Source organism: Chanos chanos, chromosome 2 (genome assembly GCF_902362185.1).
Source record: "Chanos chanos chromosome 2, fChaCha1.1, whole genome shotgun sequence".
NCBI lineage: Eukaryota > Metazoa > Chordata > Actinopteri > Gonorynchiformes > Chanidae > Chanos > Chanos chanos.
In genome coordinates this window covers 56,089,529-56,114,074 of record NC_044496.1, presented here as the reverse complement: position 1 = coordinate 56,114,074, position 24,546 = coordinate 56,089,529, and the positions used below count along the sequence as shown (strand labels likewise).

Genomic DNA, 24,546 nt, shown 5'->3' with positions numbered 1-24,546 from the left:
CATGAGTACTAATATACTCAGGAATGGATCTCATCTCAGGTGTCTCTGCTGTTGTTGTTCTGAATTAATAGATGAGTGAGACTATTCACAAATTCAAATCTGAGATTCGCTATGTGTGACATTCTCAGCAGCCAGAGGTACTAGCCCTCATTCTAAACGACCTATGGTAAGCACACATTTTTTTTCATGCTTGTTTCTTTAATCAAGCAAATAATTAAAACCCAACCCCACAAGGAGACTACTAAATATTTTGTTTAGTTAAAAAAAAGAAAAGAAAATATGCCACACCTCAGGAATGTATGAGAAAGATGTTCTCATACCTTCCTGAGGCAACAGCCTGTCCTCTTAATTATAAATTTTAGAGTTATGTCAGAGCTATGACTTAAACCAAAAGCACTGTTATACATACAATGTCCATCCTTCAGTACTCATCGACAGTATAGTCGCAATACAGCATTTGTAGGAAACTGGTCAGTTTTGGACAAAGGAATCACAAACTGGTTTGAGTTAAATAGGCTGGTACTGCACTGTTTGACAAACACAAGTATGCCTGCATTTTGGCCTCGGTTCCAGTAAAAATGGGGTTACTTCAGGAATGGCCGCTGTTTTGCAGGTGCTGGACTCACTGAGGGCTTAAAGGACCAGTAGTGCATATGATAGGATCATTTACCAAATATGAATCATAACAAACTAATGCTTGCGATAACCTCTCTTTTTTTTCCAGCAGGAGTCAAGGACACCATCTGCTTCAGCTCCCCTTGAAACATGAGATGTCAGTCCAGGCTGCTACTAACCATATTACCAGCCAGCGCCTGCGTCTCCAGAGGAGCTAGCACATGACTCTTCACCTGCCTGCTTACCTTGTAGCATTTAAATAACACAGCTGATGGCTGCAGCAACCACACAAGAAAACATGCTCTATTTAATGCTCTAATGCATGTGTTAAAAAGGGGAAAGTGACAGATTTTATCCTTTTACCCCATAGTGTTCCGTCTTTCTCAATTTAGGTCATATTTTATTATATTATTAATATTTTATTATTGTAGGCGGAAAATGACAGTAATCTCTGTGCACATGAGATAAATAAATACTAAACCTCAACTAATATCTCTGCCAGCCTGGAGTGGAAACAGGTTTTCACATCTTGTGATGTGAAAAGTAGTACTTTTGTCAACGGTGCTATTTTTCCCCCATAATCTACTTTTATGGTTTGTAATGCACCTGAAATTGAGAGAAGTAACCGTTTGGTTTGCCCTCTTTTTGATGTACATGGTTTTCTCTGAAACCACTTATTACAACAAACACCTCACTTGCTTATGTGGTTTGTTTGTTTGCTTTTTTGATACTTAGTGATAACTACCTAACTTGCTTCAGTAATATGACAGCTCTCTAGCAAGATAGCTAGATAATCTCGAGAATGTTGGGTCAGGAGAGACTTGAACTATTCTCAGTTGTCTTATTAATGATAAAATAGCAATATAGCCATAGTACTTGAGGGACTCAATGACAGGATTAAAAGTATATGTGTGTGTGTGTGTGTGTGTGTATATATATATATATATATATATGTATGTATTCCTATCATTGCCAGACGGAGTGGGGAGAGCAGCAGGAGGACAGAGTGCCAAGTAGAGGTAAAAAAAAAAGGGTGAAAGAGTAAACAGAGAAGAGGTGGAGGGAGCACAGATTGAAAGACTGACTGAAGGAGGAGAGAAGTGCACATCACAGTGCAAGAAAGAAAAACAAACATGGCAGCAGAATGGGATTTGAAATGGTTGGAAATTCCTACATTTTCACCCTTGCTCTTCAAATATTTCTATTCTCTGAGTCCCAGTTTAATATGAATATTTTGCCACAGTTAAATGAATTTTAAGAGTACACTGAGGGAACACATGCTTTGACTATGAACCATATGCAAGTTCAGTAGAATATCGTTACAGGCAGTTTCTATGGCTGCTCTAGATCTTTGTTCATTTGCATGACAGATTGTTAATCTCACACTAATAAATATTCCAAAAGTGAAAATTGTTTACTGTTTGGGTCAGCAAAATAAATAAATAAAAAGTTAAGTTGCAGTTGCATATCACATGGAGCAGCTAAAAAGCCGCAGTTAGCTTATCACAAGATGTTATCATCTTTCAGTGTTTCACAACCACAAAATAAAAAATAATCACACATTTCTTACCTTCAAAATATGCAAATAAAATGTGTTGAAGCTATTTGTGTTCCTGTATTCCTTCTCTAGTTGTCCTGAGTCAGGTCTAAAACTTGGCATCATAGGTTCTCAGGGAACTGTAGCATTTTCCATCTTCATTCAAATTCTCCTGGTCTGCTGACAATTTTTTTAGTACACGAAAGGACTCACACTTTCCTCTCAGAAAGGAAATTCCTGATATGTTCCTTCCTTTTCCTGAGCTGAACAATCACATTGAAACGACCAGGATCTCTAGGCTCATTTCCTGTGTTCTTAGCTTGCAACCTCTGTAGAGTTAGAAAGATCTGACAGCTTTACTGTGTGTCCTGAAATTAACAATATTTCCACTCTGTTTCATGCACGCTCATAAACAACTTGATAGTGGAAACTTTATCAGGAGAGCTTTCATGCTAGCATTCATTTTTAGATTTTCCACATATATGTTGTTTGTTGTGGTTTATTGGTACCTTTATTTTTTGCGATTTTTGCACCTCTGACAGCCCTCTCAAACTAATAGAAAATTTCCCATTTACTTTAAGTTGTCTGTCACTTTCTGGATGAACTATTAAGTTAACACCTGTACACTGAGACAAAATAGATGCAGATATTTATTCAAAGGCATGACTCTAACTCATCACTGACTGCAGATATAACTGGGCATAACATTAGAAAACCCAGTTGCTGATGATGCTTGAAAACAAAATTTGTAGGCGACAAACTCTGTATTTCTCTGACCCTTTAAGCCTCGGTACCAAAAAAAAAAAAAAAAGAACAGTAAAGATCTGACACTGTAAATAGACTTGGAGTTAAATCAACATTCTCCTTATAAAAATGACCATACTTTGGTTTGGTGTGTTGACTGAAAAGAAGGAATTACATAAGGTTAATAAGTTTTAAAAATAATGATGAGGAAAATGACAACAGTATTTCAACAGTAATTTCAAGCAATTTCAAAACACAAAATAATATCTCCCATTTCTAAAACTGAAAGAGAGTCAGTGCTGTTAATGCTGTCATGACATAAATATTGCACCCTTGTTCTAGGTGAGTGCTCCCACTACACAAAATACTCCACGACCAAATTCCAGAGCTGAATAGAAATCACAGTATTGCAAGCTTAAAACTTTCTTTGGTGTAATTTTTGTTAATGTAAGCAAAAAACTTCAGGATACAGAATACGATAAATAAAACAAAACTGCTTGAAGGCATGAATGTTAAACAGAACTAATGAAATGAAATGAACGGAGGGATAAATACCATGGTTTTCCTAATAAACTAAAAAGAGGACAGGAAGAAATGCAAAAAATAAAGGCAGCACTCATGCCGACACGTCCAGTAAACGGGTCTATTAAGAAACAAACACGCTATGACCAGATCGTTTATTTCAGAGCTATATGAGAGACTGACGCGAGCTAAAATACATATGCTACAGGAAACTGAAAGAGCCAACTTCCAGGATGTTCGGAGACAAACTGAGGAAAGTGTGTGCCTAGAGGAATAAGGCATATGGGGATGAACAGGGGGGATGTGAGGTCACTCGAGTGAAAGCATTTTAACCCCACTTCTCATAACTCATCAACCTATGAACTAGCGGCAGGTTAGTCAAAGGCAAGTCTTTTCCGCCACTAAGGACATGCTCATGTCCTTATGAAAATGACGAAGAGAGAGAAAAAAAAATAGAACTCAACCGCAGAACTGTCATCTCTTTGTAACTTTGTAACGTATTCAAGAGGCCATAGGTCATAACAGTGTGTGCAAAGCAATGATTGTGAAATATCTGTTTCAGTCCAGTAAATTCATACTTTTATGCTAATTACTGAAAACTTCTTCAGAAGCTATGTATTTGTTTAAAATTGTAAGAGGGTAGCTCACAAACTCGACGATTCCAGTCAGTTATCTGAGTGTTTTGTTTTGTTTTGGGTGGGGGTTTTTTGTGATGATGCTCTTTATAAAAAGGTGTCTTTGGCGGCCCTATCAGTAATGTCATCTTCAGCAGCAGTGTATTGAAAGCCCAGTGCATATTTGTATTCGGTACTACAGAGGGAATGAGAACTGTAATTTTAAGTGCTATCGATATGGTGTGAGATCAAAGAGATTCTGATCCTTCATCAGCTTTTATTAGGCACATGGGCTACTTTGCACCATCTTGTATTATGATCTTATCTGCCGCCAAGACCATTTTGGATATTTGCAACTACAGACCAGAAGATATCACCATGAAGATATCACCATCAGTTTTAATAAAAATAAAGCCAACGTGTACGTTAGGTATGTATGTTAATCGGCTATGTTACTGCCCTGAGTTTATTTCTAACTTTATGGCATTGACAAATCCGGTCACCATTTTTCCACATGTTCTTGTGGGCCTTGTTAGCCAAGTCTGTATCACATTTAGAAATGGAGTGATAAGCTGGATGGGGCATGTCTAACCTATTCACTCACAACTTCTGCATGTGGAGCACATCATGCAGTGGCACCATTCTCCATTTTAGTGTAGTCAGTTTTCCTCTTCTCTTATGTGCAGAAACCATGAACAGTTAATGTTGGTTGATTACTGCCATCTACAGCACTGAAGTGGCATAGTTCAGCACATTTTTTTAAACTGACCCTGTTCATTACTGTGCGATGATAAACGTGCCACTAAAAATGTTGTATTTCATCAAAATTAAAGAAGCAAAAATCCAGCAAACCACGGAATTTGCTTATCATTTGCTTATCATTTGCTTATCGAACGTTTACAGAACAACATAATTATCATAATTAAGTCCAGATGAGGCCAGTGAGCAATACAATAGCCCCATTTACACTGTGGGCCATCAGCCCGGGACCGTAAGCCAAAGAGCTTTGTCCTGGGCTACAAGCACCAGGGCTAGAGTTCCTACTGTGTTTACACTATGGGCCACGTAACCAACGGCAAAATTCGCAACCATAGAGACACCATACAACATTCCATGGACTGATAAACAAAACATTGCTGACAACAGCTAAGAACAAATGGAGCCAAACACTGACTTCCTCCTTGTTATTACAGTGCTACATTATATAAACACAACCTGTCACGTACACGTCCAGACGAGTCCACCACATTAAGACTAAGAACACAACGTATCACATCTGAAATGCGACTGAGAAAAATACGGAAACCTATAATGGAAAAGATACTTATAAACAGCATCATTCCAAACTATTCCTTCAAACTGATGCTGAATGTTTTTATTACCCCAAATTTGTAATAGCACCCTTGTCTCGTTTGCTGTCCAAAATTGTCTCCGTTTATTTGCCCCTTTTTTTTTTTTGTATATAATGTAATGTGATATTATAGATCTGTTATGAGCTAGCGTTAGCTAATTAGCTGGAGTTAGTTAGTCGCCTCTTACTAGAAAGCGTTAATAGAACCGTAACCATAGTAACCACTCATCGTGACATGTAAGCACCAGGTCTTGGACCTCTGGCCATGACCGTTGAGCTTGGCTTCTTACTAGGGCTTAGGTTCCTCTTAAAGCCCTGTTTAAGCTTAGCCCAGTACAGTGTAAACATTCCCTGGGGCCAGGAACTAAGTTCAAGCACCAGGTTTGGCCCACAGTGTAAACAGGGCTAATGCAAGCCACTGAAATGAAACAGACACGGACCGAAAGCACAAAACACTGAAACGCTGTGCTGTCACATCTGATAAATTCTAATCAAATTTCTTGGGGGTGCGGCGAGGATGCTATGACAGTTTTTGACAATTGTATTGAACTATTGGAAGGATCTTGTCGCTGTTTCCTGACTTGCCCCAGATCCTTTCCTGACTGAATGCTGAGGAGAGACAGAGAGAGAGAGAGATGTGAAAATGAGACATTCATTTATTGTGAGTAAAACACAACACAGACATTCGGACAAAGGCAATTGTGTTCCCACCAAGAGTCAAACTTGGGAGATATCCATCTGAATTGCCAGGGATGAAAGTCATAAAAAAAAAACGTTTTTGTTAGAGCTAGCTGGTCTCTCTCAACAGAGCTCTGGAGCTAGCTAACATAGCGGGAGAGCTCATGTCACCAATTACGTGGGCTCAAGACACACTCCCCTCAGTGCGGCAGATAGCTGCCTCTCTTGCTGATTTTTCATTGCAGTTTATGACGAGACTGCTCACTCTCACTCATTATCTAAGCCGCTTATCCCAATCAGGGTCACAGGGGGAGCTGGAGCCTATCCCAGCGCTCATTGGGCAAAAGGCAAGGAAACGCCCTGGACAGGTCGCCAGTCCATCACAGGGCATGACGAGACCAGCGAGCCTAAATATCTTTATACACATATGTGAAATAAGTTACCCAGACTATGGAAGGCAAGGGCATGTAATGAAGGGGTCTACAAACATTACATTGGTGACATACAGAGAGAGAGAGGCACATGCTTATTGCCCGCATTCCGCCAAGTTTCTGAGGGCTTGCGCAATCAGGATGAGCTCATCGCTGCCATGCTTCTCGTCTCTCCCTGTGTTTGCGCCTGGGCTTTTTATTGATGGATTAAATCATCGAACAAAGAGTACTAAAGTATTAGACATATTTTGATGAGATCATTCATGCATCACGCATGTGCATTTTGGTCTTATTTTATTAAAAGAACAACTCATGACCAAACACGTCAATCAAAGACATGGTCACATCGGTGTTGTGAATCAAATATTATCATAAAGGTATCTGGCAAAAATAAGCACACCAGCAAATACTAATAATAGACTTGTTTATTTTGTTTTGCAGCTCACACAAAACAAGAAGAAAAACAGTAAATAAATGGGGAAATGGCAGTTTATGTGTCCAAGTGCTGTTCAGAGCACCGCAGAATGTATTATTTTTGAAAGTGACACAGCATAAATCTTTACTCAAATAGTTATAGCATTTCTTTAGTTATTTCACAACTCACATCACCATAGCTTTCCATTGAGAATTGTGTGTGTGTGTGTGTGAGAGAGAGAGAGAGAGAGAGAGAGATTCATCTCAGTGTAATGGTAATTGAGGAGGTGAGAACACTTGCGTTGGTCTTCCAACAACCAACTGGAAAATCGGTTGACAATTTCATTAAAACATCTTCTTAAATTCATGTTTTATTTATGCCTGCCTGTTACCTAAATAAACAATATCATCTGATAAATAATTTAGATCACAATCATATGCCATTTTGTGTAAATTCAAACAAAATTGCTTTAGAATACTTGAACTCTGGTGTCCCTGGTATTTAAAAGTGACTTGTTTTATGTCTCTAATTTGCAACAAGAGTTTATTTACAGTTTGTACAATAGACACTTAAAGACTTTTGTTAGGGTTGTTTGCTAGCACTGCTGTACTTGCAAATGTAATTTGTCAGGTCTGGTGTGTAGATACAATACAGCATTGATTATATATCTAAAGCTGCAAAAACACAAGAAATGCATCATTTCATAATAAAAGAACAAAATGTCTCCTCTTGTTGAATATGTATAGGTGTGTAAACATAATATTTAAAACTGGTAGTGAAAACAGTAATATTGGTGTTAAAAGATTCTTCCTCAGCCATTTCCCTAAAAAAAATTCAAAGGTACAAAAATAAAACAACTAACCATATCAAAATGTATTAAATCCAGATTTTGACCAATTTTTCTGTTTCATGTCAAATAGTTATCTAAGGCACTATGGAGTTCAGATGGATATTGCGTAGACTGGATTCAATTTTACTATTTACAAAAGAAGACATTTAAAATTACAATTACAGATTCATCTTATTTACAGTTTAATGTTGATTAAAAAAAGAACATGACATGTACCCCAGTGAATAAAAAAAACCAGGAGGCTTTGGAGAAGATATGAAATTAACATAAATTCTGTGTTTGTAGCAGTGCGCTGGTGTACATTGAGAGATGAAGCAGTCTTGTTCAATAACAAAATGTGTAGGTTTTGATTTCTTGAAAAAATTTATGAAAAGCACAGAATATGCATGCATCAGAGCATTAGTGCATTTGACTGATATTATGTATTATTTTTTCGGTGACATAGCGATTTCGACCCTCGGAAAACGGAAACCGCCTTTTGTCCCGCTGTCACTACTGGATGATGAAGACATTCTTGATTTCTTAGAGGGAAGAACAACACCACCTGCTCCTTCAACCTTTGCTTCGCTTTCCTCACCAAGTGTCACTTCATATGAGCCCTTGGATTTTGCACCAAATCCACCAAATGTGCCAAATTTTAACTTTCCTTTCTTGCCTTTAACCTTGCCTCCACTAATGTCCACAGATATGTTGCCACCCTCTGCCTGTAAGTGCCCCTCAGGAGAAGTAGGAGAGCCTAGACTTCCCTCATCACTCAGTGAGGATGACCGGTGTCTTGACTTTTTCAAAATATCTAGAGACGCAGATTTGCTCTTGGGTGACACGCTAAGTCCTTGACCTCCCTCAACTGCCATCTTGCCACTTAGCAATTCACCAGAACTCAAACTTAAACCTTTTGACCCTTTAACATTGCCTCCAACTTCAACATCTGCACCCTCAAGGGTCAGATCAGCTGCACTTCCACCCTTGGTTTTTGATTTGCCGAAAAATTTTGGCATCTTAACTTTCACCCTCCCACCACTACTTTTCAGCTCTGGGCTATGCATCTCTAAACTTTGAGTGCTAACATTGCCTGTAGCAGAAGGTGTCTGCACATTGACTGTTCCACCTGCAGCTAATCCCTCTGACCCCACATCTACTCCTACCTCTGGCCCTTCCATCTTAGGCAAAGCAATCCCAAACTTAGGAACTTTGATTTTTGGAATTGTTACCTTGGCCTCAGGGTATTCCATTGCACCAATCTCAATGTTACCTTTGACGTCTTTCAACTCAGCAGAGGGTTTTTGTCCATTGAAACTTAGATCACCACTGATTGACGGCCCCTTAATTTCACCTTCAGAGATTCCTTTTGTTTTGGGACCTTTTAAACTTAGCTCAGGAGCAGAAATCTTGGGAGCCTTTACATCAAGGGAAGGCATACTTAAACCTGGTCCCTTCATGCCTCCCTTTAAACTTTCAATGTTGCCTTCAGCACTGCCCTTTCCTTTAAAGCCAGCACCCTCCACACTGATATCTGGAGCATCTACGCTAACACTCAAGTCAGGTGAATCTAACTTGCTGCCCTTTGCATGTAAATCAGGTGTTTTTAGCTTGGTTCCTGAGACATTCAACTTTGGCATCTTAATTTTGGATGATTTTGCTTTAATGTCTGGCCCCTCCATGCTAATATCTGGTTGCTCAATATTAATACCCTGAGCTTCTGCTTTTATGCTTGCTGATGGCAAGTCCAAGTCAGAAGATCGCGAAGTGCCTGATGCTGAACCACCCCCTTTAACTTTGGGAGACTTGATGTCAATTTCCACATCAGGAAAGTGTAATTTTCCAAACAGAGGCTTCTTTGGCTTTGAACCTTTCATGTGAACCTCAGGTAAGTTGGAATCAGATTCAACTGTTGCACCAAAGTCAGGCTTCTTTGACTTCCCTTTCACTTTGGGTAATTTGAATTTGCCCTTCTTTCCTTTCACATTGATGTCCACATCAGGGACATCTAATCCAGTGTCAACCTCGGGAAGATTTACATCTAATTTAGGACTCTTGACTTTTGGCATGTTAATGTCTACATCTGGTCCTTCTATGTTGACCCCAGGAGTCTTAATTTCAGCTTTTGGACCTGTGATGTTTAACCCCCCACTGCCAACATCAGCTGCAGAAGCTCCTGTTTTAGGAGACTTTATTCCAAAGGTAGGACCTTTAAATTTTGGGAACTTTACTTCTGGCTTTTCAACATGAGCACTGAGACTTGCATCTCCCTTAAGATTTGGGCCTTTTACGTTAAGATCGACTTCAGGCATGGATATATTAGGACCAGAAATAGAAGGCATGTTGAATTTTGGCCCCTTGATTTTCCCCTCTGGTCCTTCAATACTAGCATGTGGACCTTTGATATCAATCTCTGGACCCTTAATGTCAATGTCACCTTTTGGAAGATTGATATCTACATCAGGGCCCTCCACCTTGGGACCCTTGATTCCAAATGATGGCATTTTGATTTTTGGCATTTTGAAACCTCCTTCAGGACCTTCAATTTCTACATTGGGACCTTCAATGTCTACCTTCGGTGCTTTGATATCACCCTCAACCTTTGGAACTGAAATATCCACATCTCCCTTTACTTTTGGACCTTTCAGATTGTAGTCCACATCAGGCATAGACATCTTCGGACCGGAAATTGTTGGCATTTTGAATTTTGGCCCCTTGATTTTCCCATCTGGTCCTTCAATATCAATCTCTGGTCCTTTGATGTCTATCTCTGGAGCTTTGACGTCTCCTTCGACCTTGGGAGCTGAAACATCAACATCACCTTTGAATTTAGGACCTTTTATACTGAAGTCCATATCGGGCATGGAGATCTTTGGACCAGATATAGATGGCATCTTGAATTTGGGCCCTTTGATTTTTCCCTCTGGGCCTTCAATATCAACATCTGGTACTTCTACATCAACATTGGTAGTTGGAAGATCAACATCTACATCGGGGCCTTCCACTTTAGGGCCTTTGAAACCAAATGAAGGCATTTTAATCTTCGGCATTTTGAATCCTCCCTCAGGACCCTCTACATCAACACTGGGACCTTCAATGTCTACCTTAGGCGCTTTGATATCACCCTCAACCTTTGGAACTGACACATCCACATCCCCCTTTACTTTTGGACCTTTCAGATTGAAGTCCACATCAGGCATAGAGATCTTGGGACCAGAAATAGATGGCATTTTGAATTTTGGCCCCTTGATTTTCCCGTCTGGTCCTTCAATATCGACTTCTGGTGCTTTGATGTCTATGTTTGGAGCTTTGATGTCTACATCAGCTTTGGGAAGGTTCACATCCACATCTGGGCCTTCCACTTTAGGGCCTTTGAAACCAAATGATGGCATTTTCATTTTGGGCATTTTGAACCCTCCCTCGGGGCCCTCCACTTCCAAATTGGGACCTTCAATATCTACTTTGGGGGCTTTGATATCACCCTCAATCTTTGGAACTGAAACATCCACATCTCCCTTTACTTTTGGACCTTTCAGATTGAAGTCCATATCAGGCATGGAAATCTTGGGACCAGAAATAGATGGCATTTTGAATTTTGGCCCCTTGATTTTCCCATCTGGTCCTTCAATATCGACCTCTGGTGCTTTGATGTCCATCTCTGGAGCTCTGATGTCTATATCAGCTTTGGGAAGGTTGACATCCACATCTGGGCCTTCCACTTTAGGGCCTTTGAAACCAAATGAAGGCATTTTAATCTTTGGCATTTTGAAGCCTCCTTCAGGGCCCTCTACATCAACACTGGGACCTTCGACGTCTACCTTCGGTGCTTTGATATCACCCTCAACCTTTGGAACTGAAACATCCACATCGCCCTTCACTTTTGGACCTTTCAGATTGAAGTCCACATCAGGCATGGAAATCTTGGGACCAGAAATAGATGGCATTTTGAATTTTGGCCCCTTGATTTTCCCATCTGGTCCCTCAATATCGACCTCTGGTGCATTGATGTCTATGTTTGGAGCTTTGATGTCTACATCAGCTTTGGGAAGGTTCACATCCACATCTGGGCCTTCCACTTTAGGGCCTTTGAAACCAAATGATGGCATTTTCATTTTGGGCATTTTGAACCCTCCCTCGGGGCCCTCTATATCAACACTGGGACCTTCAATGTCTACCTTCGGTGCTTTGATATCACCCTCGATCTTTGGCACTGACACGTCCATGTCTCCCTTTACTTTTGGACCTTTCAGATTGAAGTCTACATCAGGCATAGAGATCTTGGGACCAGAAATAGATGGCATCTTGAATTTTGGCCCCTTGATTTTCCCGCCTGGTCCTTCAATATCAACCTCTGGTGCTTTGATGTCTATGTTTGGAGCATTGATATCCACATCAGCTCTGGGAAGGTTGACAGCCACATCTGGGCCTTCCACTTTAGGGCCTTTGAAACCAAATGATGGCATTTTCATTTTGGGCATTTTGAACCCTCCTTCAGGGCCCTCTACGTCAACACTGGGACCTTCAATGTCTACCCTCGGTGCTTTGATATCACCCTCAACCTTTGGAACTGAAACATCCACATCTCCCTTTACTTTTGGACCTTTCAGATTGAAGTCCATATCAGGCATGGAAATCTTGGGACCAGAAATAGATGGCATTTTGAATTTTGGCCCCTTGATTTTCCCATCTGGTCCCTCAATATCGACCTCTGGTGCTTTGATGTCCATCTCTGGAGCTCTGATGTCTATATCAGCTTTGGGAAGGTTGACATCCACATCTGGGCCTTCCACTTTAGGGCCTTTGAAACCAAATGAAGGCATTTTAATCTTTGGCATTTTGAAGCCTCCTTCAGGGCCCTCTACATCAACACTGGGACCTTCGATATCTACCTTCGGTGCTTTGATATCACCCTCGATCTTTGGAACTGACACATCCACATCGCCCTTTACTTTTGGACCTTTCAGATTGAAGTCCACATCAGGCATGGAAATCTTGGGACCAGAAATAGATGGCATCTTGAATTTTGGCCCCTTGATTTTCCCATCTGGTCCCTCAATATCGACCTCTGGTGCATTGATGTCTATGTTTGGAGCTTTGATGTCTACATCAGCTTTGGGAAGGTTCACATCCACATCTGGGCCTTCCACTTTAGGGCCTTTGAAACCAAATGATGGCATTTTGATTTTGGGCATTTTGAAGCCTCCTTCAGGGCCCTCTATATCAACACTGAGACCTTCAATGTCTACCTTCGGTGCTTTGATATCACCCTCAACCTTTGGCACTGACACGTCCATGTCTCCCTTTACTTTTGGACCTTTCAGATTGAAGTCTACATCAGGCATGGAGATCTTGGGACCAGAAATAGATGGCATCTTGAATTTTGGCCCCTTGATTTTCCCGCCTGGTCCTTCAATATCAACCTCTGGTGCTTTGATGTCTATGTTTGGAGCATTGATATCCACATCAGCTTTGGGAAGGTTGACATCCACATCTGGGCCTTCCACTTTAGGGCCTTTGAAACCAAATGATGGCATTTTCATTTTGGGCATTTTGAAGCCTCCTTCAGGGCCCCCTACATCAACACTGGGACCTTCAATGTCTACCTTCGGTGCTTTGATATCACCCTCGATCTTTGGAACTGAAACATCCACATCGCCCTTTACTTTTGGACCTTTCAGATTGAAGTCCACATCAGGCATGGAAATCTTGGGACCAGAAATAGATGGCATTTTGAATTTTGGCCCCTTGATTTTCCCATCTGGTCCCTCAATATCGACCTCTGGAGCTTTGATGTCTACCTCTGGAGCTTTGATATCCACATCAGCTTTGGGAAGGTTGACATCCACATCTGGGCCTTCCAATTTAGGGCCTTTGAAACCAAATGATGGCATTTTGATTTTGGGCATTTTGAACCCGCCTTCAGGGCCCTCTATATCAACACTGGGGCCTTCAATATCTCCTTCAATTTTGGGACCTGAAACATCTACATCACCTTTGATTTTTGGACCTTTCAGATTGAAGTCCACATCAGGCATTGACAACTTTGGTCCTGATAGAGATGGCATTTTGAATTTTGGCCCCTTGATTTTTCCCTCTGGCCCTTCAATGTCAACATCTGGTGCCTTGATGTCTATCTCTGGAGCTTTGACATCAGCATGAGCTGTTGGCAGATTGACATCCACATCAGGGCCCTCCACTTTTGGACCTTTGAGTCCAAATGTTGGCATTTTGAATTTGGGCATTTTGAACCCTCCTTCAGGGCCCTCCATCTCCACATTAGGACCTTCAATGTCCACTTTAGGTGCTTTGATATCACCCTCAACTTTTGGCACTGACATGTCCATGTCTCCCTTTATTTTTGGACCTTTCAGATTGAAGTCTACATCAGGCATGGAAATTTTTGGGCCAGAAATTGTTGGCATCTTGAATTTCGGCCCCTTGATTTTCCCATCTGGTCCTTCAATATCAAACTCTGGTGTTCTGATGTCAATGTCTGCACCTTTGATATCAATGTCGCCTTTGGGAAGATTGATATCTGCGTCAGGCCCCTCCACCTTGGGTCCCTTAATTCCAAATGAAGGCATTTTGATTTTGGGCATTTTAAATCCACCCTCGGGACCTTCCACCTCCATATTGGGACCTTCAATATCAACTTTTGGACCTTTTATGTCACCCTCAATCTTTGGAACTGACACATCCATGTCACCTTTCAGTTTTGGACCTTTCAGATTGAAGTCCACATCAGGCATTGAGATCTTTGGGCCAGATATGGATGGCATTTTGAATTTTGGCCCCTTGACCTTGCCCTCAGGACCTTCAACTTCAAAATCTGGTGCTTTGATGTCAACTTCTGGACCCTTCAGTTTAATGTCACCTTTGGGTAGACTGACATCTACATCAGGCCCCTCCACCTTAGGTCCCTTTATTCCAAATGAAGGCATTTTCATTTTGGGCATTTTGAACCCGCCTTCAGGGCCCTCTACATCAACACTGGGACCTTCAATGTCTACATCAGGTGCTTTTATTTCACCTTCAATTTTTGGAGCTGACACATCCATATCACCTTTAAGTTTTGGACCTTTCAGATTGAAGTCCACATCAGGCATGGAAATTTTTGGACCAGTGATAGATGGCATCTTGAATTTTGACCCTTTAATTTTACCCTCGGGTCCCTCAATATCAGCATCTGGAGTTTTGATGTCAATCTCTGGTGTTTTTACATCAATATCTGGATTAGGCACAGTTATATTTACATCTGGCAGCTCTGGTTTGGATGATTTGAACCCAAACTTTGGCAAGGATATGGATGGCATCTTAAATTTGGAACCTTTAACTTTCACATTTGGACCGGCAGCATCTACTTCAGGGCCTTGGATGTTGCTTTTGGGAACATTGATTTCCAAATCAGGACTGTCTATCTTAGGTCCTTTGAATCCAAACTTTGGCATTTTAAACTTGGATTTCTTCACACCAAATTCAGGGCCTTCCATCTCAATGCCTGGTCCTTCAATGTCTGCTTTGGGTATATTAATGTCACCTTCTACCTTTGGAACTGATACATCAATGTCACCCTTTACCTTCGGACTCTTCAGACTTAAGTCTACATCAGGTAATGAGACTTTTGGGCCAGATATAGAAGGCATCTTGAATTTTGGCCCCTTGATTTCTCCTTCAGGTCCTTTAAGTCCGACATCTGGTGCTTTGATGTCAATCTCTGGACCTTTGATATCAATCTCACCTTTGGGAATACTAACATCTACATCAGGGCCCTCAACCTTGGGACCTGTGAATCCGAATGATGGCATTTTGATTTTCGGCATTTTGAAGCCTCCTTCAGGACCTTCTACATCAACACTGGGACCTTCAATGTCTACTTTGGGGGCTTTGATATCACCCTCAACCTTTGGAACTGAAACATCCACATCTCCCTTTACTTTTGGACCTTTCAGATTGAAGTCCACATCAGGCATAGAAATCTTAGGACCAGAAATTGATGGCATTTTGAATTTTGGCCCCTTGATTTTCCCATCTGGTCCTTCAATATCAACCTCTGGTCCTTTGATGTCTATCTCTGGAGCTTTGATGTCTACATCAGCTTTGGGAAGGTTGACATCCACATCTGGGCCTTCCACTTTAGGGCCTTTGAAACCAAATGATGGCATTTTGATTTTGGGCATTTTGAAACCTCCCTCAGGACCCTCTACATCAACACTGGGACCTTCGATGTCTACCTTCGGTGCTTTGATGTCACCCTCAACCTTTGGAACTGAAACATCCACATCTCCCTTTACTTTTGGACCTTTCAGATTGAAGTCCACATCAGGCATGGAAATCTTAGGACCAGAAATAGATGGCATTTTGAATTTTGGACCCTTGATTTTCCCATCTGGTCCTTCAATATCGACCTCTGGTGCTTTGATGTCTATCTCCGGAACTTTGATGTCTACATCAGCTTTGGGAAGGTTGACATCCACATCTGGGCCCTCCACTTTAGGGCCTTTGAAACCAAATGATGGCATTTTGATTTTAGGCATTTTGAAGCCTCCTTCAGGACCCTCTACATCAACACTGGGACCTTCGATGTCTACCTTCGGTGCTTTGATGTCACCCTCGACCTTTGGAACTGAAACATCCACATCGCCCTTCACTTTTGGACCTTTCAGATTGAAGTCCACATCAGGCATGGAAATCTTGGGACCAGAAATAGATGGCATTTTGAATTTTGGCCCCTTGATTTTCCCATCTGGTCCTTCAATATCAACCTCTGGACCTTTAATGTCTATCTCTGGAGCATTGATGTCTACATCAGCTTTGGGAAGGTTGACATCCACATCTGGGCCTTCCACTTTAGGGCCTTTGAAACCAAATGATGGCATTTTGATTTTCGGCATTTTGAAGCCTCCCTCGGGGCCCTCCACTTCCAAATTGGGACCTTCAATATCTACTTTAGGGGCTTTGATATCACCCTCAACCTTTGGAACTGACACATCCACATCGCCCTTCACTTTTGGACCTTTCAGATTGAAGTCCACATCAGGCATGGAGATCTTGGGACCAGAAATAGATGGCATCTTGAATTTTGGCCCCTTGATTTTCCCATCTGGTCCTTCAATATCAACCTCTGGTGCTTTGATGTCTACATCAGCTTTGGGAAGGTTCACATCCACATCTGGGCCTTCCACTTTAGGGCCTTTGAAACCAAATGATGGCATTTTGATTTTCGGCATTTTGAAGCCTCCCTCGGGGCCCTCTACGTCAACACTGGGACCTTCAATGTCTACCCTCGGTGCTTTGATATCACCCTCAACCTTTGGAACTGACACATCCACATCGCCCTTCACTTTTGGACCTTTCAGATTGAAGTCCACATCAGGCATGGAGATCTTGGGACCAGAAATAGATGGCATCTTGAATTTTGGCCCCTTGATTTTCCCATCTGGTCCTTCAATATCAACCTCTGGTGCTTTGATGTCTACATCAGCTTTGGGAAGGTTGACATCCACATCTGGGCCTTCCACTTTAGGGCCTTTGAAACCAAATGATGGCATTTTGATTTTCGGCATTTTGAAGCCTCCCTCGGGGCCCTCTACGTCAACACTGGGACCTTCAATGTCTACCCTCGGTGCTTTGATATCACCCTCAACCTTTGGAACTGACACATCCACATCACCCTTCACCTTTGGACCTTTCAGATTGAAGTCCACATCAGGCATTGAGATCTTTGGTCCAGAGATCGATGGCATCTTGAATTTTGGCCCCTTGATTTTCCCATCTGGTCCTTCAATATCAACCTCTGGTGCTTTGATGTCGATCTCCGGAGCTTTGATATCCACATCAGCTTTGGGAAGGTTGACATCCACATCTGGGCCTTCCACTTTAGGGCCTTTGAAACCAAATGAAGGCATTTTGATTTTGGGCATTTTGAAACCTCCTTCAGGACTCTCTACGTCAACACTTGGACCTTCGATGTCTACCTTAGGTGCTTTGATATCACCCTCAACCTTTGGAACTGAAACATCGACATCACCCTTTACTTTTGGACCTTTCAGATTGAAGTCCACATCAGGCATTGAGATCTTTGGTCCAGAGATAGATGGCATTTTGAATTTTGGCCCCTTGATTTTCCCATCTGGTCCTTCAATATCGACCTCTGGTGCTTTGATGTCTATCTCTGGAGCTTTTATGTCAACGTTAGCTTTGGGAAGGTTGACATCCACATCTGGGCCTTCCACTTTAGGGCCTTTGAAACCAAATGATGGCATTTTCATTTTCGGCATTTTGAAGCCTCCTTCAGGGCCTTCCACTTCCACATTCGGACCTTCAATGTCTACCTTAGGTGCTTTGATATCACCCTCAACCTTTGGAACTGAAACATCCACATCTCCCTTTACTTTTGGACCTTTCAGATTGAAGTCCACATCAGGCATGGAAATCTTGGGACCAGAGATAGATGGCATCTTGAATTTTGGCCCCTTAATTTTCCCTTCTGGTCCCTCAATATCGACCTCTGGAGCTTTGATGTCCACATCAGCTTTGGAAAGGTTGACATCCACATCTGGGCCTTCCACTTTAGGGTCTTTGAAACCAAATGATGGCATTTTCATTTTGGGCATTTTGAAGCCTCCCTCATGGCCCTCCACTTCCAAATTGGGACCTTCAATATCGACTTTAGGGGCTTTGATATCACCCTCAACCTTTGGAACTGACACATCCACATCCCCCTTTACTTTTGGACCTTTCAGATTGAAGTCCACATCAGGCATGGAAATCTTAGGGCCAGAAATAGATGGCATTTTGAATTTTGGCCCCTTGATTTTCCCGTCTGGTCCTTCAATATCGACCTCTGGTGCTTTGATGTCCACATCAGCTTTGGCAAGGTTGACATCCACATCTGGGCCTTCCACTTTAGGGCCTTTGAAACCAAATGATGGCATTTTCATTTTGGGCATTTTGAAGCCTCCTTCAGGACCCTCTACATCAACACTGGGACCTTCAATGTCTACCTTCGGTGCTTTGATATCACCCTCAACCTTTGGAACTGACACATCCACATCCCCCTTTACTTTTGGACCTTTCAGATTGAAGTCCACATCAGGCATGGAAATCTTAGGGCCAGAAATAGATGGCATTTTGAATTTTGGCCCCTTGATTTTCCCGTCTGGTCCTTCAATATCGACCTCTGGTGCTTTGATGTCCACATCAGCTTTGGCAAGGTTCACATCCACATCTGGGCCTTCCACTTTAGGGCCTTTGAAACCAAATGATGGCATTTTGATTTTGGGCATTTTGAACCCTCCCTCAGGACCCTCTACATCAACACTGGGACCTTCAATGTCTACCTTCGGTGCTTTGATATCACCCTCAACCTTTGGAACTGACACATCCACATCCCCCTTTACTTTTGGACCTTTCAGATTGAAGTCCACATCAGGCATAGAGATCTTGGGACCAGAAATAGATGGCATTTTGAATTTTGGCCCCTTGATTTTCCCGTCTGGTCCTTCAATATCAACCTCTGGTGCTTTGATGTCTATGTTCGGAGCTTTGATGTCTACATCAGCTTTGGGAAGGTTGACATCCACATCTGGGCCTTCCACTTTAGGGCCTTTGAAACCAAATGATGGCATTTTGATTTTGGGCATTTTGAAGCCTCCTTCAGGGCCCTCTACATCAACACTGGGACCTTCAATGTCTACCCTCGGTGCTTTGATATCACCCTCAACCTTTGGAACTGACACGTCCACATCTCCCTTTAATTTTGGACCTTTCAGATTGAAGTCCACATCAGGCATGGAAATCTTTGGGCCAGAAATAGATGGCATTTTGAATTTTGGCCCCTTGATTTTCCCATCTGGTCCTTCAATATCGACCTCCGGTGCTTTGATGTCCACATCAGCTTTAGCAAGGTTGACATCCACATCTGGGCCTTCCACTTTAGGGCCTTTGAAACCAAATGATGGCATTTTGATTTTCGGCATTTTGAAGCCTCCCTCGGGGCCCTCCACTTCCAAATTGGGACCTTCAATATCTACTTTAGGGGCTTTGATATCACCCTCAACCTTTGGAACTGAAACATCCACATCACCCTTCACTTTTGGACCTTTCAGATTGAAGTCCACATCAGGCATGGAAATCTTGGGACCAGAAATAGATGGCATCTTGAATTTTGGTCCTTTGATTTTTCCATCTGGCCCCTCAATATCGACCTCTGGTGCTTTAATGTCTATCTCTGGAGCTTTGATGTCCACATCAGCTTTGGGAAGGTTCACATCCACATCTGGGCCTTCCACTTTAGGGCCTTTGAAACCAAATGATGGCATTTTCATTTTGGGCATTTTGAAGCCTCCCTCGGGGCCCTCCACTTCCAAATTGGGACCTTCAATATCTACTTTAGGGGCTTTGATATCACCCTCAACCTTTGGAACTGAAACATCCACATCACCCTTCACTTTTGGACCTTTCAGATTGAAGTCCACATCAGGCATGGAAATCTTGGGACCAGAGATAGATGGCATTTTGAATTTCGGCCCCTTGATTTTTCCCTCTGGTCCTTCAATATCAACCTCTGGTCCTTTAATGTCTATCTCTGGAGCATTGATGTCTACATCAGCTTTGGGAAGGTTGACATCCACATCTGGGCCTTCCACTTTAGGGCCTTTGAAACCAAATGATGGCATTTTCATTTTGGGCATTTTGAAGCCTCCTTCAGGGCCCTCCACATCAACACTGGGACCTTCGATGTCTACCTTCGGTGCTTTGATATCACCCTCAACCTTTGGAACTGACACATCCACATCACCCTTCACTTTTGGACCTTTCAGATTGAAGTCCACATCAGGCATGGAGATCTTGGGACCAGAAATAGATGGCATTTTGAATTTTGGCCCCTTGGTTTTCCCATCTGGTCCTTCAATATCGACCTCTGGTGCTTTGACATCAATGTCTGGAGCTTTGATATCCACTTTTGCTTCTGGAAGGTTCACATCCACATCTGGGCCCTCCACCTTCGGGCCTTTGAAACCAAATGATGGCATTTTGATTTTCGGCATTTTGAACCCTCCTTCAGGGCCTTCCACTTCCACACTGGGGGCCTCAATGTCTACCTTAGGCGCTTTGATATCACCCTCAACCTTTGGAACTGAAACATCCACATCTCCCTTTACTTTTGGACCTTTCAGATTGAAGTCCACATCAGGCATGGAAATCTTGGGGCCAGAAATTGATGGCATTTTGAATTTTGGCCCCTTGATTTTCCCATCTGGTCCTTCGGTGTCAACCTCTGGCATGTTAATGTCTACCTCAGGCCCCTTAATGTCTATGTCAGCTTTAGGAAGGTTAATGTCCACCTCAGACCCTTCCATCTTGGGTCCTTTGATTCCAAATGATGGCATTTTGATTTTCGGCATTTTGAAGCCTCCTTCAGGGCCCTCCACTTCCACATTCCGACCTTCAATATCTACTTTAGGTGCTTTGATTTCACCCTCAACCTTTGGAACTGACACATCCACATTGCCCTTTACTTTTGGACCTTTCAGATTGATGTCCACATCAGGCATGGAAATCTTAGGACCAGAAATAGATGGCATTTTGAATTTTGGCCCCTTGATTTTTCCCTCTGGCCCTTCAACTTCAACATCTGGTGCTTTGATGTCTACCTTAGGTCTTTTGACATCTATATCAGCTTTAGGAACATTGACATCCATATCAGGGCCCTCCACTTTGGGTCCCTTAATTCCAAATGATGGAATTTTGATTTTGGGCATTTTGAATCCACCCTCAGGACCTTCCACATCCATACTGGGCCCTTCAATGTCTACCTTAGGTGCTTTGATTTCACCCTCAACCTTTGGTACAGACACATCCACATCACCTTTCAGTTTTGGACCTTTCAGATTGATGTCCACATCAGGCATGGAGATCTTTGGGCCAGAGATGGTTGGCATTTTGAATTTAGGCCCCTTGATTTTTCCCTCAGGTCCCTCAACTTCCACATCCGGTGCTTTGATGTCGACCTCCGGTCTTTTGATTTCAACATCAGCTTTAGGCAGACTGACATCTACATCAGTGTCCATCTTGGATCCCTTATTTCCAAATGAGGGCATTTTGATTTTAGGCATTTTAAATCCACCTCCAGGACCCTCTACATCTATGTCAGGCCCTTCAATATCTACTTTAGGTGGTTTGATGTCAGCTTCAATTTTTGGACTTGAAACATTCACATCACCTTTGAGATTTGGACCTTTAAGGTTAATGTCCACATCAGGCATGGAAATCTTGGGGCCTGAAATTGTTGGCATCTTGAATTTGGGCCCCTTGACATTTCCGTCCGGTCCTTCAATATCAATATCTGTTGCTTTGATGCCTACCTTTGCAGCTTTGATATCAACTTCACCTTTGGGAAGACTGGCGTCTACATCAGGCCCCTCCATCTTGGGTCCTTTAATTCCAAATGATGGCATTTTGATTTTGGGCATTTTAAATCCACCCTCAGGAGCTTCCACTTCCACATGGGGACCTTCAATGTCTACGTTAGGACCTTCTATGTCACCCTCAATCTTTGGAACTGATACATTGATATCTCTCTTTATTTTTGGACCCTCAAGATTTACATCGACATCGGGTACGGAGACCTTTGGACCAGAGACTGAGGACATCTTAAATTTTGGTCCTTTAATTTTCCCCTCGGGCCCTTTTATGTCAACATCTGATCCTTCGATCTTTGGACCTTTGAAGTCAATGTCACTTTTGGAAAGACTGACATCTACATCAGGGCCTGTCACCTTGGGGGCCTTGATTCCAAATGAAGGCATTTTGCCTTTGGGCTGTTTAAATCCACCTTCCACATTAATACTGGGACCTTCAATGTTCACCTCTGGTGTTTCCACATGAGTCCCTCGAACTTTAACCTCAGCATCAGGCATGTTAATATCAATGTTAGATTTAGGTACATGTACATGTTTATCTTGGCTCTCCAGTACAGTTCCTGTAATTCCAAATGAAGGCATTTTTATTTTTGGCTTGTCAGTATCTTGTACGTCTGCCGTAACGGAAAAACCAGAAGATAAAGTGCCACCCTCAGGGGTCTTAATTTGTCCTGATAATATGCCTCCCTTAATATTTGATCCCTTCAGTCCAGAATTCATATCTAGCTTTGAAATTGAAATTTCTTGCTTAGCAGCTGCTGGTACCCTGAAATCTACTCCTGCTCTTTCTCCAGACTTAACAGTGCTGGTACTCACATTGATGTCAAATCCTTGTCCTCCTGCTCCTGCTCCTTTCAACTGTTGTTCACCAATTGTGATTTCACTTCCTCTCCCGATGTCTACCCTGCCGTCTAACCCCATACCCGCAACACCACCAATTCTTTTTCTTCCATCAAAATTGTCAACTCCCCCACCAATGCCTATTTCTTCTGTGACTGACACATGGCCACCTGGAACCTGAATGCTGCCATCCTCTTGCTGAATCACCCCAGAAAGTCCCGTCTCACCCTGCGCTTTTCCCAATGACAATCCTGCGCCAGGAATTTTAAATCTAATCTCTTTTCCTCCTCCCTCTATTTCTCGTGTGATAGTTGTTGTTTTGACATGTCCTGTGCTCCAGTGCTTTTCAGAAGAGCCTGTGATGTGCGGACCTGTGAGAGAGATTTCACCCACATCAGTAACCTCATCTCTAGAACCTCTGCTTGTGAGACTGCCTTGTGGTACTCTGATCTGAGTCGAACTTCCCTCTGTTGGACTACGCCATGAGGTCTGCATTTTGAACTCTGGGCTTGAGACATCAATCTGTGGCTGGTCACTGCCCCCTGGTATGTCCACAGTGTAGGTAGTGATGCGACGTGTAATGGTGGTGATAGTGCTGCCGTCACTGCTGGTGCTGCTGTGGCGTTCTGTTCGCACATCTACACCTTCAGCAAGATCCTCAGACTTCAGTCTGGGCTTTATTTTCTTAGTATAAATCCTCTTGTAGTCCTCATCATCACCACTCTAATAAACATAAATAAAGAAAAACTATAGTTATTGAGATATGATGAACTCATATGGGAAACACAGCGAAGCACCCCCCCCCCCCCAATATGTTTTCCTTGCATTTTGTTAGTGCTTGGTAAAACTGACTTCACATGGCCATTGCTAACAATCACATTCTTAGATTCAGCCAGTATGATGCTACAAATTAAAATGCCCCCAGCCAAAAGCCACAACAAAAACTCATTGTCATTGTCTTACCAGAATTATGTCAGGACTAGAACCTCCAAATCGTCCACGTCCTTCCCATGACAGTGTACCCATGGGAGAGCGACAAGGTGATTTGTCTCCAGTCTTGTGCTGTAGTTTCAGCCCAACCTTGTGTCTGTTGAGAGTTTTCAGTAACTCGGCTGTTTCCTCCGAGCTCATGTTTTCAAAGTAAATGGTTGCCCCCACAATTTGATCACCTGTGGAGAAAATAATGAAATGTTGCTGTGTTGCCCACTGCGCTGCAATTTCACAGATCACTACTAAAATAATATGAAGCGAGACAGGACAGAAGATTTATAACTTTGTTTGGGAAACTGAACTCTTGTATTGTGAGACACTCATATGTCAAAAGATAAACGATGAGATACTCGTTTAAATCTCAGATTGTTAAAATGTTACTGTACCTTCATACACTTTCCCAGTGTGAGCAGCAGGGGACTCGTCTTTCACCTCTTTGACAAATATCTCTCCTTCGCCTGTTTGTTCTATGGTGAGCCCGTGTTTATCAGGGCCCATCCATTGTGGGAAGAGAACTTCCCTTGTGTCCTCGTCATCAGCCATTCTGTGGAAGAAAC

The 24,546-nt window shown here is 42.4% G+C and overlaps 1 protein-coding gene across 1 annotated transcript in view; it reads right to left on the bottom strand.

Annotated features, from left to right (window-relative positions):
• Nucleotides 1–6,899: 6,899 nt before the first annotated feature.
• Nucleotides 6,900–24,546, bottom strand: part of ahnak (AHNAK nucleoprotein) — a 32,314-nt gene continuing 14,667 nt past the window's right edge. Inside the window, exons 4-6 of the mRNA XM_030766414.1 lie at nucleotides 24,376–24,533; nucleotides 23,963–24,168; nucleotides 6,900–23,722 (exon numbers count right to left, since the gene is read on the bottom strand). Of these exons, the coding sequence (XP_030622274.1) occupies nucleotides 8,183–23,722; nucleotides 23,963–24,168; nucleotides 24,376–24,532 (15,903 nt within the window). The 5' untranslated portion in view covers nucleotide 24,533 and the 3' untranslated portion in view covers nucleotides 6,900–8,182. The remainder of the gene's footprint in view (nucleotides 23,723–23,962; nucleotides 24,169–24,375; nucleotides 24,534–24,546) is intronic.